Source organism: Phaenicophaeus curvirostris, chromosome 16 (assembly GCF_032191515.1).
Source record: "Phaenicophaeus curvirostris isolate KB17595 chromosome 16, BPBGC_Pcur_1.0, whole genome shotgun sequence".
NCBI lineage: Eukaryota > Metazoa > Chordata > Aves > Cuculiformes > Cuculidae > Phaenicophaeus > Phaenicophaeus curvirostris.
In genome coordinates, this window is record NC_091407.1 from 2,818,476 (window position 1) to 2,832,398 (window position 13,923).

Below are 13,923 nucleotides of genomic sequence, written 5' to 3' on the forward strand. Positions count from 1 at the left end.
TCTCAGTTTTTTAGTTGTATATGAGCTGGGGCTGCTGGGGCCGGGGGCACCGTGAGGGCTCCTCCTCCTCCTCCCGCCCCCCGGGGGCGGGAGGAGGAGGAGGAGCCCTCACGGTGCCTGAGCGGGAACGAGGCGAGAGGGTTTTCCCGCCCTCCGGGGCTTCCCGCGCATGCGCAGAGGGCCGGGGGCGGGAAGGCGCGGCGCGTGCGTCATGACGTCACTCCCCCCGCCCTCTTCCCGCCTTTCCCCTGAGGCGAAGGGGAAAGATGCCGGGGCTGGTGGCCCTAGGGCGCCGTTGGGCCATCGGCAGCGATGATTTCGTCCTCCCCGGGGCTTTCGAGCTCTTCGTCAGGCTCGTGTGGTGAGGGCGCCGCGTTCGGTCGCTGCGGCTTTGCGGTGATCCCTTCCCCGGTCCGCGAGCCGCTCGGTTGCGGCTCCCTCTGAGTCTCCTTCGAGGCGTTTCGTTCTGACGGATTCCCCGTCTAACTCCTCCCTTTCTATGAATTTTCTTCTTTCTATTCATCTCTCGCTAAGGTGTAAACTGCGTCTCGGGTGATCGCTGTGCCCCTTCGGGCTCTAACGTTTATTATCTTGCTTTCCCGTAGGTGGATTGGCATTCTCGCTCTTTATACGGTCCATAAGGGCCACTTTAACTGTCCCGGGGGAGGATTGCTGCGCACCTACTTGCTTGTCCTCCTCATTCTCCTCGCTTCTATAATATGTGCGATATCTGCTCTCGTATACGTCAGCATGCAAGGTAAATAGTTAACGTATTATATTTGTCTGGGGGGATTGTGATGCATTTGCTTTCTTTAATATGGAGTTGAGGTTTAGGCTGAACATTAGGAAAAAAATTTTCACAGAAAGGGTCATTGGGCACTGGCAGAGGCTGCCCAGGGAGGGGGTTGAGTCCCCTTCCCTGGAGGGGTTTAAGGGACGGGTGGACGAGGTGCTGAGAGACATGGTTTAGTATTTAACAGGAATGATTGGACTTGATGATCCAGTCTTTTCCAACCTGGTTATTCTATGACGTTAAAAGAAAAAAGCAATGCAAAGACAAAAATTGACTGCTCTAATGGTAATGAGACTTGAGAAACTGCTGGCATTGATATTTTTGCTCTAATGGTATTGTTTCTGTGAGTCAGAAAGCTAAAATAATAAGTGGACATGACAGCTTGGTGCAGCTAACAGTGATATGTTCATTGCTGTCAGAGTATCTTGAAAACTTTCTCCGTGTTCAGCAGCAGTACATGACCTCAAATGGAGCACCGCTCAGGCTCGCTGTCAGGAAAGGAGGGGAATTTATACTAGAGCAGTTTCGCATCTAAAGTATCTCATTAGCCTTGCTGTGCATGGGCAGATTTAGCCATATCTTGCAAAAGTTTGTTAGCTGCATTGGGTGGCCTGGGGGAAAGAAACACACGTAGGAAATGATCCATATCGATGTCATAGTAAAACTAAAACAACACGTACTGTTGAATGGAACAGGACTCACAGCTTGAAGTGAATGGCTAAACAGAAATAAGGACCCCAATGCAAATTTTAGTCATTTGTCGCAATGCTTCATTTGGGGTTAAAAATTGTTGGGAAAGCTTTTTTTCCTGGTGAGACATCCCATAATCAAAGTAATGCTAGGAAGATTAATTAGAAGTATTTGTGTGGTCTCTGGAGTAATAGATGAGACCCTGTAATTGGTTCTCACAATGTACTGTAAATAGTATTTAAGTTATTTAAGTGGAAAAAACAATACAGAGCCCATGAAGAGAAACTATGACAGAGCAGAGATGGGTATGATAATCCTGGCCTTCAATCTAACCACTGGGTTTCCTACAGTTTCCAGAGGAGGGAAAGAAAAATTAGCCTAGTGATGCTATTTATATGCAAGTTGAGGTGAGAGTTGTAGCTGTAAATAACAGGGACAAAAGAAGCTTGTTTGATATAAAGGTACAGATACAAGGCTATTATAACTAAGAAATGGAAAAAACCTGAGGGTGAATTTCTGAGAAAATTAATGGTGAATTGTCTTGGATTGTGGTTGTAGCATGTGGGTTTGGGAGCAGTGGTTCTTGCACCACTGCTTGCACTGAGCTAAAGTGAACCTGACTGGAGAACTCACACTCTGGATTGCAGAGCTGGAAAGGAAGGGAGCTGTTTTCAGGAGCCACGTGGTTGTATAAGCAACCATGCTGCTGCCGTACAGGCTGCAACCTGGGAATGGGAATGAGCAACCACTGGATCAAGAGCTTTTTAAACAGCTTTGTCACTGGATGTGAACCACAACTCTACAATTGGTAAAGAGTTTCCAAAGTTATTTTTTGTTCTGCAGCATTTTAAGCCTTTACGGATTATCCTGCCTACTCATGAGTACGCACACCCCACTACCTCATCATCTCGTGATCAACAAGCTGGTTTTAAGGAGCTGAGCTGCCAAAAATTGCTCCCTTTGTTGTTGTTTAGGAGTACTAGAAGTAAGAGGTGATTATTAAGTTAACAATGCATAAAATAGCCTAAGAAGTGTTTGTCCTGGTAATGGCCCTGCTTTCCTTCTCCCAAACAAAAATGTGAAGGAATTTATTATTTAGCGACTCAGTAAATGGCACGTTTGTTGTAGCTCAGCAAAGTAGCATCCGAAAATGAAATAGTCAGCCTGCAAAAACCCAAACAGAATAATAATGAAACCAAAAGTTGTAAGGGTAGATGAGCCAGCGCTCCAGTATGCAGCTTTGGCTGCAGAGCTGTCTCTGACTAGAGAGTGATTTGGTATATTAGTAGAGTTTTTCTTGTCTCAGCTTCGGTGGTAGCTTTCCATTGGTATGAAAATACTTTATGGTTTCAATTAAGTTTCTTTCTTCCAGGCTCAAAGGGTTCATGTATCCGAGTAGGGTTTTATGTACTTAAGATGCTTTCATAAACAGTTCTTGTTTTAAATTTTCCCTGTATTTTCAGGAACGATTTCTAATCCAGGCCCAAGAAAATCACTTCCCAAGCTACTTTATATTCGCCTATTTCTCTATTTGCCTGAATTCATCTGGGCTGTTGTAGGAGCTGTGTGGGTGTCTGACAGCAGCGTGCACTGTGAGAAGACTGTGATAAATGTCATCATGTTGACAGTTATTGCAAGGTAAAGGTGCCTCCCCCGAAATCTAAGCTTGTTAGTGAACGTGAAACAGAAAATACTGCTGTGTGTGTTTTATATGTGTTTATTGAAGGCTTTTCCAGCAGTTGGAGACTTTGATATTTCTTATAAATTATTGTGGTTTCTCACGGAAGAGTTTTAATCATGAAGAGAGAAGAATCTTTAAATCTAGACAGCTAGAATGAGTTTATATCCTTTCCTAAACAAGCTTGAACTACTTGACTTGAGGGAGCATGTACTAGAGTGAAGGAGAGGAGCTGAAGATCAAAAAGGGTAAGAGGGACAGGTGGGAATGTAGAAAAATGGATAAATGTCAAGTGGATAGGAACTGAACTGAACTGATAGTGGGAAAGAGAGCTTTCACACGTCTGGGTTGCTGTTTCCAAACAACAGGGCTGTGAGTTTGAGTTTGGTGCTCTGTGAAATCAGCTGGCCGCCTCGGTCTTGTGCGTAGTGAATTGAAAGCCCAATAACAAAATGTGCACACTTAGGAGAGGAACAGATGGTGTTCATACAGTATTTCTTACCTAACTTTGTTTTCTGTCTGTTATAATCTTTAGTTGTGTTTTCTTGCATACTTGTCAGAAGTATCTGGTTTTACAACCTTCCATCCCACTTCCTTCTGTTTTGCAGCTGGGTTATCATCATCTTTACCGTCATTGGAATTCTAATCGTTTTCGATCCACTTGGGGGGAAGAAGACGTTTTACCTCACCAGTGGTGTAGATCGGAACCTGGAAAGCAGTCAGTCAGGGCAGTTGCTGTATAATGTGAAGAACACTGCCACTAGAGTCTGGGAAAAAAGAATCAGATTGCTGTGTTGTTGTATTGTGCAAGATGATGACCATCGAGTGGCTTTTACTAGTATTGCAGAACTTTTCCGCAACTACTTTTCAGTAAGATGGAGAGCTTTTTTTATGTTTTTATGTTTTAACTAACTCTGAGTTTGCAGATGTTGCAGCACACATGTACCTTTGTTCAGCCAGAGGACCCTGCTCCTCTGTGCCTTGAAATCAGGTTTTGAATATGCCAGTTTCAAGCTTAAAGGTGATTCTCATATGATGTATACAACACAGATTTTCCCTTTAACAAAGGTTTCTTTCCCTTTGCGTGTGGGAAGATCTGTGAAAATCATAGAATACTTTGGGTTGGAAGGGACCTTAAAGCTCATCCAGTTCCAACCCACCCCTGTGATGGGCAGGGTCACGTCCCACTGGATCAGGCTGCCAGGAAGACAGTATTCTTTCTCCTTAGACGAGTATCTAATCAGGAGAATAAGGGTGAGTTTCTTTTCCTCAGTATGTGCAGATCCAGGCATTTTTCCTGCTAATGATGAGTAAGGAGTCATACCTATAGCAAAGAATCAGACTACTTTCTGACTACTTCCCGTGACAGCCACCTCTAAGCATGTACCAGACTAGAGTGTGCACGTGCGTTAAGTTGCCTTTTGGAAATGGAGAGCATCTGCCAAATTGGAGTCTGCACAGCCAGCCAAAGCTCAAATTCATGTCCCCTGCTCCTTGGGCAGTCATAATTCAATGTTGATTTTGAAATCTGTTCACGATTTCAAGCCTGGTACTTCTTTATTTCAGCAGTACTTGGGCATGCTGATTTATAGCTACGTCCTGCTCAGTGGTTTGTAGGGTAAAGGGCGTATGTCATATGGGGAGGTGGTTGCCCCAGGCAGGTGAATAAAAACCCTTAAGCTTTCCCCCGTGTAACACCCTACTTAGTTGTTCTCGCTGTAGAGGGCTTTTCACATAGTGGTATAGAACAGTGATCAATAATGTCTGGATCATTATTTGCTATATGGCTATGTGGGTCCTCTGTCGAGTATTTTGTTAAGTGATCAAATTCATGTGTGGAATTGGTATCAGTCTTCTTGAAGAAAATGTCCAATATGTACAAAAGGGGTGGGAGGTTAGATGCTGCTGTGACCGGTTTTTCCAGTGCCTGTTGTCTCCAAGTGAAATGTGTTTATATAAACTGAGAAAAATGTAATTCCTTATGCATTTTCATATGAGAGAGTCTTGCCACGTTGAAGCGGGATGTTTTTAAGCACGCCTGTTTCTTTGTCCAGGACACTGATCTGGTGCCCAGTGACATAGCAGCTGGTTTGACTCTGCTCCACCAAGAGCAAGATAAAATGGAAAGTTGCCCAAAAGACCCTGAAGAAGTCCTTTGTCATTCTCCATCGTCTCTTGTGGTAAGATAGGATTGTTGCAGTTGCTCTAGGTGATGATCCTCTGGTGCAATTGCTCTAGGAGATGATGCCAGAGCAAATTGAAATGCAGTTCTCTGTGCAAGGTTTTTTTTTTGTGTTCGTGTTTTTTTTTTTAACAAGATAAAACACTGCTATAAAAATTCACAACAATTTAAATTATTAATTTATATGTGAAAACACCTTGATGAGTTTGCAGTCAAAACATATGTCTGCTTTTGCATGAGTAGGACTTAGATATGAATGGGGAATTAAGTACTAAAAAGAACCAGTTAGAACATTTGATCATTGTTGAACAGCTGGGAGAGAAAGGGAACAGAGAGAAAATTAGTATTTAGTACTATTGCACAGAACTGAAAAGCTGGTCTTTTAGTATTGTGTCTGTTGAAATTATGTCTGCTGCAAATATCCAGGCAAGATAAGAAGCAAAAACAGGATCTTTTAAATGCTTGCAGATGATGGGGTTACAGTTTGCTAACTGATTTTTGTTAATCTGCTGTGGTAAAATGCCTCTGTAAGTTATTTTACCACCTTTTGGACTGTGCTTTACAGACACATGTAATTCTACTTCAACCAATGCATTTCTATCAACTTGCTTTTGAATCCACCCAATATGATGAGGTTGTGCTTTATAAGTCCTTGCCGGAGAGACCTGCTACGGACTCCTTAGCCATTCCTTTGCCGTCCTTAAGTAACTTGGTTGGAGTTAATGTTGTTTTCAGTATTGAGCTTATCAGCGTATAAGTATTGGAAGAAACTGATTTCAAGATTCTTGAGCTGTGTAGCTATGTAAACAAACACAGACTTTTTTCTGAAATTTAAGTGGCTGTTTTTTGTTTCTCTTAGGTCTTGAGGTTTGGGATAGCGCATATTTCATCATGCCTTGATTTTGCCTAGTCTATGTTCAGATTTTATTCTGAGGTTGCCTAACGCACCTTTCTTCCTTTCCCTGTGTCTTTGCAGACAGATGATTTGGATATCGAACTGGAGAATGCTGCTCACTATATGCTGTTTGCCGCAGCTGCTTATGGTTGGCCCTACTACATATACACCAACCCATTTACTGCACTCTGTAAGCTCAGCGGTGACTGGTAGGTTCGATCAAGAGCTTAAAAATGTATAGCTTCCTTTTATTTAACTAGTGTTAACAGAAATAAAACTATTTCAATAGCAGTAATTGTGTTGTATTAAATTATATCACTCTTGGGAGTACATAAGCTTCACTGGTAGAGTTACCTTTCACGTATTTAAACATCAAAGTAGAAACAAAATTCCAACATCTTTCCAGATTTGGAAACAGATAAGCTTTTGTTTCTTAAGGAAAGTTTGTGATTGGTATAAGTAAGATTCATTTAGCAAAATGACAAAAGAAGAACTGGAATTAAACAAAACATGTTTTAAAATGAGGCTTTTTAGAGCTGCCGTTTGGGCCTGTATGTATAGAAATAAAAGGATATTGACAGTTTTCCCTGTCTTAAAGGAATTGGCAAAAGTTATGTATCCCTCCAGCCCCTATATTTTTCCCTTTTCCCCCTTTACTCAAATGCTTACAGTCAATGTTGAAGTATGGATAATGCTGTGTAGGATTGCTGTGTATTTAAGTGACCACTGACATTTATGACTGTAACTATTATTTTCTTAATTAGTAGCATGAAGTTATTTAACCTACTAGAATATAAATGCTTTGGGGGGAAAAAAAATCACATATTACAATGGATTAAGCATAATGGATAAGCCTGCTGTACAGAATTTGGTTTTAATTTCCTTTTTCCTTGTTTGTATTTCTGTCGTTGACCTGTAGTCCTAAGAATTCTTATCTTATTGCATTGTTTGCTCTGCTGTTAGTCCTGTAGCTATGGTGTATTTGCCAGCCCTCGAACTGAAAACGTATGGCATTTGTACATCAAAGTTTTTCTTTTCTTTGTTATTTAGTTGCAGAAATAGACGAACAGATTCTGATATAACTGGCAGTGATCGTTATAACTTTCACTTTGGATCCATCCTAAAAATGACAGGACTGCAGTACAGGGACTTCATTCATATCAGTTTTCATAACAAGGTAAACAATACGGACAGGCTTTCAGCAAAAACCTTAGTGATGAATTCATTGAAAGCGAGGGGTGACATTTCTACTTTGCCTTCAGCGTTTATAACCTGCAAGATGTAAAGCCAAATGAAAACAAGCCCTGAAAGTCAGTTCTGATTTTTATTTTTTTTTTCTAATCTAAAGGAACAAGCACAAAAGCATTGACATAAATCTGTCTCAGTATTGCAATAAGGGCACTAATTAATAATAACTCAATAAGAAAATAATTCAGCTTCTTTACATAATGCAATGAAAAGAGCTCAATAAGAGCTTTTGGAAGGTGAGAACAAATGGTTATTCTTATAAAAAGTTGATGTCTTTACTTATTACATTTTTTCCCTTCCAGATTTATGAGATTCCATTTTTTGTTGCTTTGGATCACAAAAAAGAAGCTATTGTGGTTGCAGTGAGAGGAACTTTGTCTTTTGAGGTATTACCCATCTGGTGTGTGTGTATATATATAGTTAGCTTTATAGAAATGGAAGAACTAGTAGCTAGTGTTACTGGCACACATGAAAACAACTCAAGGCTTGAAATCAGTTTTCAGGCTTAAGCTATAAGCCCTCCCGTCTTTGGGATGGGTAATATTCCCTGTGCCACTGGAAGAGGCTGTGGGGGGTGGGCAGCAGTAGTTGCTTTTCACTGTGAGTGGCGGCACGATTGCAGTGTCTGCGTTTGCAGCTTGAAAATAGTTGCAGAAAGTAGAATTGTGATTGTTGTATTTGTTTGGCTGGGTGGTGTTTTATGGTGGGTTGTGTTTTGTTGCTTACAAACTCGGAAGTCAGCTTGACAGTGTTGAGTAGCAGAGTGCGACTTGTTGGGCCATGAAGCCCTGCAGAGAGGTCTGACAAAAGCCATCTTGGTTACAGGACGTTCTCACTGATCTGTCAGCAGACTGTGAAGACTTGACACTGGAGGATGTTCTAGAGAATGGCTTTGTGCATAAGGTGAGTGTGGCCTGCAGCTGTTTATAAATTGTCTTAGCAGAAATAAACTATAAACACCTGGGATCCTTTAGTTAAATAGAATAATGTTCTCCTCGTGAGATGGATTGCACAAGTTATTTCAGTGACTTGGTAGTTGCCTCTAATACTGCCTCAGGAACTGCAAGGTAGAATTCGTAACCCTCTTGTCAGACTTTGTCCTTATTAACCGTTTACATACCAGAGCATGTGGTTATAACTAGACCTCTAGCGCGTTAAAAGAGAAGACCAGCTTTGCAAAAAGAATGTTGTTCTATGATGGTCACATTTCAGAGATACCCTTCTCTTCTAACTCAAATACTGTCTTGTAGGGAATAACTCAAGCTGCAAATTACATCTATCGAAAGCTAATAAATGATGGAATCTTAAACCAGGCTTTCACAATTGCTCCAGTAAGTAACCTTCCAAATAATTTGGTTTGCTAGAAGAATTACACAAAGCTTTTTCTTTGTTTATGTTTCAGTCTTTGCTTTCTGTCTATAGGAATATAAACTTGTGATAGTTGGTCACAGTTTGGGTGGTGGAACAGCTTCTGTGTTGGCGATCATGCTCAGGAACTCTTTCCCAACATTAAGGTGTTACGCCTTTTCTCCTCCAGGAGGACTTTTAAGGTAAGAGACTTATTTGGTTCTATGTCTGAGATGTAAAAATCGTCAAGGTAGTTTGTGCATATGTTAGATGATAACTCTGAGCTTGACTGTGTTAAGAGCTTGTTTATATATTCTCTGCTAGAATTGATTTGCTTCATCTTAAGTTACAGTTGAGTTGGGGGAATGCTACAGGATTAAATATATCTAGTGAGTTCTGTAAGGTAGTATAATCAGAACTTAAAATAAATGTTCCTGAAATAAAACACTCACCTGACTAGTCTAGGTTGGTCTTTCTGACATCTACACATACCTTTACAATCAGCATTGAACTTAGCCTGTCGTCTGCTGCGAGTAGGTTTGGAAACCAGTCAAGAACTGACTGCAGATGCTGCTGCTGTTGCCATGTATTTGTATTTTTATTGAATGATACCTATTGTCATAAAACTAAAATGTGCCTGTCTCTTAAGTGTATCTAAAATGCATCTTTTTATTTTTAAGCAAATCACTTGCAGATTACACCAAGCATTTCATTGTTTCGGTCATTGTTGGAAAGGACCTTGTTGCAAGGTGAGATGGAAATATTTTTAAGTTGTTCTTTCAGGGATGCATTAGATTGGAGAGAACAGGAGGCTTGGCTTTACTTTGTTCTATGTGTGTTTAAACAGGTTAAGTATGCCCAACATGGAGGATTTAAAGAGGAGAATAGTGAGAATTGTGGCAAACTGCAACAGACCCAAGGTAACTAAATGCAGTTCCTGGGTGGAATTGTTGGCTGGGTTAAGCCTCAGCTTAAATGAAGTGACAATTAGTGTGTGTATTTTTGATCTTAATGATGAGTGACAATTGTGGTTTGGAACAAAAGTGTTTTTACTTCAACAGTTGTGTTAGTCTTTTGTCCTGTAACTATAAAGCTGTCTTGTTGAAAAATGAAATTTAAAAAGGCCTGGAAGATATCTATGTACAATATCCAACACCTGAAACAGTCTGTTTGCTAGTTTTGCTGATAAAGGAAACTGTTGAAAAATGAAAAGAAAGGGAAAAAAACCCAAAACCAACCAGCTAAAATGATACGAAATCTGTAAGATTACTCAATCTAATAACCGTTTAGTATCAGTAAGTAGTTTTATTTAAATTTTACTTTTAGAATTAAGTTGGAAAGCAAATATTTCTGTTACTGTGTTAATTGCTCACCTTTTTACTGTTAGTGAGAAGCTAAAACAGTGTGGTGTCAGGCAAGGTGATACTGGAGGGACAAAGGAGCAGCTTAAACATTCAGAACTGCCATTTCTGAACACCTAACATTAAACCTGCCGTACGCAAAAGATTTCCATGTAGTCCCAGGATCAGGAGTTGTGTAGAAGGTCTGGGTGATGTTGTAAATACAGAATAAGATAACAGGCAGTTAAAAGTTACAGGTGTAAGAAAACATAAATCTGCAAAGTAGAATCTACACAGATTAATTCAACGGGTAAAGATGGCAATGTTTTCCATAGTGTTACTAATGGCTCGGGTTGGATAACGGTGAAATAGATATTCCAGTGGGGAAAATTTGGTAAGGATACTTTGTCAAAGAGTTTAGGGAGCACGTGCATACGGTCACTTTTAGTTTTTTAATTGTTATTTTCACATGATGTACATGCAAGCCCACAACCAGAGTAGGTTACTCAAAGAGATGCCAAACCTCAGTTCGACTTTTTTTCTTTCTGAATTCAGTACCAGATTTTGCTGCGTGGGTGTTGGTACGAGGTGTTTGGAGGAGATCCAGATAACTTCCCAACTGAGCTGGATGGCAGAAACCAGGGTGCCCTTACGCAGCCACTCCTAGCTGAGGAAAGTTTAATGGTTCATCGGTCACCTTCGTACAACACCCTTGAGGATGAATCGCACCTCAATTCACCACCTCAGTATCCTCATCTCTATCTCCCGGGAAGGATTATCCATATTGTTGAAGAATCCAGCTGTAGCAGGTAAGTAATGAAGACCACTGTCCTGTTTTCCTAAAATGTACTTAAAGCCACTTCTCACTTTCAAAGCGCGTCTTCTCAGCTCTGCATCTCATCTGCATCTCCAGCACCCATCCTTGGTTATTACACATCAGCCAGCTATTCGGTTTTTATTTTGTTCCTCTGTGCTTCTTTCTGTTTCAGTTCAAGCCCTGGAAAGTGTTTCTCTTTACGCCTGTGTGTCTCCTTCTGCCTGTACTTGCATGTGCTCATGTGATGGTTCAGCTTTGGGAAGCTGCAGTTCCTGCCCGAGACTGCTGCTCTTGCCCTCTGCTGCCCTGGTATGGGGAAGTGATAACAAAATGCCGACTTATTGAGGAGTCGCACAAATATTGGTGATGAGAGAGAGGCAAACTGCTGCCCATAATCCCCGCCCAGCCAGACTGGAGAGTTCCAGTCGCCCCAGTAGCCAGTGTGCCCATGCAGTTTGCTTTCCTGTCCTTCGCTGCTTTTGTTTAGTGGGTGCAAGAAGGTGAGATAGAGGCAGCAGAAGGGCTGAAACTGCTGGAAGGGTGATTAGTGTTTTGTTGGGCAGTGTTGGGTTTAGGGGGTGGATATTTGTGTTTTGTTAATTGGGGGTTTTTATACAAAACAACGTGAAGCAGGGCAGGACTGGCTGTCCTCTCTGTTGAACAGAAATAAAAGCGTCTGTAACTTGCACAAAACCCTGCTACAGAAGAAAAAAAAAAAATAGTACCTTCCAGAAGAGGAGAGAAAAGGGCTGGAGCAGAAATTGGCTTTTTCCTTCCCATTCAGTAGATTAATTAGAGTTTTATTTAAGCTTCATGTCTTTTAACAAATTTAATATTGGTTTTACAAGTTAGGTACTTTTAACACCTGTGACCTGGCAGGTCTTCAATGTCTGCTTTTCTGCTTTGCTTTATGGAGTTAATTTATTTTCCCTCATTTACTCCACAGCACAGCAGTTAATTGTTTTTTTCTTAATTGAACTAGCATACAAGAGCCCCCACTGTGTACCGTTCTGTAAAATAACATCCCAAACACATCAGATGTGCAGCATTAAATCTAGCATTTCATCTCCTGCTGCTGCCACTGTGACTTCTTCCCTCATTCCATGTTTCTTCCTGCATTCTGTGTTTCTTTGAGCGGGATAGCTCAAAGGGGGGGTAGCTTCTGTCCTTGCTCCGGCACAGTGTCATCTGCTGTAGTTCTGTCTTCAGGAACATTTAAGGGCAGAGTTCCAGCCCTTTGCTGGAGGTCAGAGCTGTAGCTCTTTGGGAGCAACCATCCCCATGGGAGAAGGTTCCAGTGGCTCCCTGAGCAAGGGCCAAAGCCTCCACGTTGTCTGCTCCACGCTTGGCATCGAGCAGTTGTGGTTTTGTTTTTCAGGTGGTGTTCTTCTGATATTAAATACACGGCAAGATGGTCGAACCAGACGGTCTTCAGCAGCATTTTAATAAGCCCCAAGATGGTAACAGACCACATGCCAGATGTTGTGCTCAAAGCTCTGAACAGTTTGTCTCAGGAACACAGATCTTGTATTTCTTGTCAAGCACAAGAATGCAACACCCATGTAGTATAGCCACAGCTCCAAGATGTGGTGTGCAGTGGGGTTTTTAATTGCAGGTTTCAAGTAGTTGGGACACCTTCCACTTTCATACGTAAGTGGATTTCAGTACTTCTCTCCCATTGCTTAAAATAAACAAGGGTCTTGGTGCCCTTGCCTGTGTGGCAACCTCGAAAGCGCAGATTCTGCGTTGATGCCGAAGGCTGAGCTTTAATAAAACGGGACAGTCTGCCCGGCTGCGGCTCGGCCTGTGACGCTGCAGCACGAGGGCTGAGGCAGCAGCCCAGCACTTGCCCAGAGCCCGTGTGTGAGGGCAGCTCGGCCCCTGCGTGCTGCAGCCCAGCCCAGCCCACAGAAATATTAACAAATCCAGTTCTGCTCCCACATCCCCTCAGGCCGGTGTCTGCGCAGCCAGGAGCCGTGCGAGCCGAGCCACAAGCCAAGGGGCGGCCAGGGGCTTTGACAGGCGGGGCTGAGCTCAGATTGCATTTTCTTATGGACGGTGGTGTGGCTGAAAGCTGCTGGGATCGACATGTGCAATATTCCTTCATCTACCTGTCTCTTGTTATTTGTTGATTCATATGACCGGTTGCGTTGATTTTAAACTAATACTGCAACTACTTAATGAGAAGGAAAAGAAAATGAATCGTTCATGCCCTGGCTCCAACTACCAGGAGCACTGAGCCAATTCTACCACAAATGTGGAACTGTCATATTGATTTTTAAAAAAGCAAATTCCTTGTTTCTGGTGTTAAATTATTTTAACTTTTCTTTTTTTTTAAAGGCTCAGCAACATTTCTTATTTAAAAAAAATCATAGTTAAAAAAAGGAATACAATGAGTGTAACTGTGTGGGTGTTCTTGCTGTGATGCTTAACACGGAAACAAAATAAAATATACTCTAAAACCCTCCCTTGTCGGGCTCAGGTATGTTGGGTGTGACAATGTGCTCACTTAGAGCTGTTCAGCGAGCCCGAGGCCCCCAACCCGACTGCGTTGGTGCCACCAGCAAAGGCCCGACACACACGTCCTCCTGGAGGCTGCTGGGCTGTACAGGGAGAAGCAAAATCCAAAGCCCTTGGGCACAAGCTCTGCCTCCCCAGAGCCCCCTTTGACAGACTGTTAGAGAAACAGTTTTAGAGGAAACTAACAAGCACTTTTGTTTGTGCACAACAGAGTGAAACGGGCATTTTTCCCCTGGTTGGCAACAGCTTTAAAACAGCACACGAGGAGCAGCAAGAGCCAGAAACGAGGGAAGTGATAGTGCAAGGCCTCCAGCCTGGTGGTGCCAAGGACTGCCCTGAACGCTGAAGGAGCCCAGGAGAGGCAGGCAGGTACCCCCCAGAACGCTTATTCCGCAGTAGAAGAATGAGAACAC

At 42.2% G+C, this 13,923-nt stretch overlaps 2 protein-coding genes across 2 annotated transcripts in view; one reads left to right on the forward strand and one right to left on the reverse strand.

The window, feature by feature from the left end:
• CCZ1 (CCZ1 homolog, vacuolar protein trafficking and biogenesis associated) overlaps positions 1–13,923 on the reverse strand; it is a 189,154-nt gene that overhangs the window by 16,883 nt on the left and 158,348 nt on the right. The gene's annotated exons all lie outside the window — the stretch shown is intronic.
• Positions 254–13,447, forward strand: DAGLB (diacylglycerol lipase beta). Its single transcript, XM_069869852.1, has 15 exons — positions 254–361; positions 606–757; positions 2,947–3,121; positions 3,770–4,031; positions 5,216–5,341; positions 6,320–6,447; positions 7,289–7,415; positions 7,789–7,872; positions 8,312–8,389; positions 8,737–8,817; positions 8,909–9,036; positions 9,514–9,582; positions 9,681–9,753; positions 10,729–10,982; positions 12,369–13,447. Exons 1-15 carry the CDS (start codon positions 267–269, stop codon positions 12,559–12,561), a joined length of 2,025 nt encoding a protein of 674 aa, XP_069725953.1. The 5' UTR covers positions 254–266; the 3' UTR covers positions 12,562–13,447.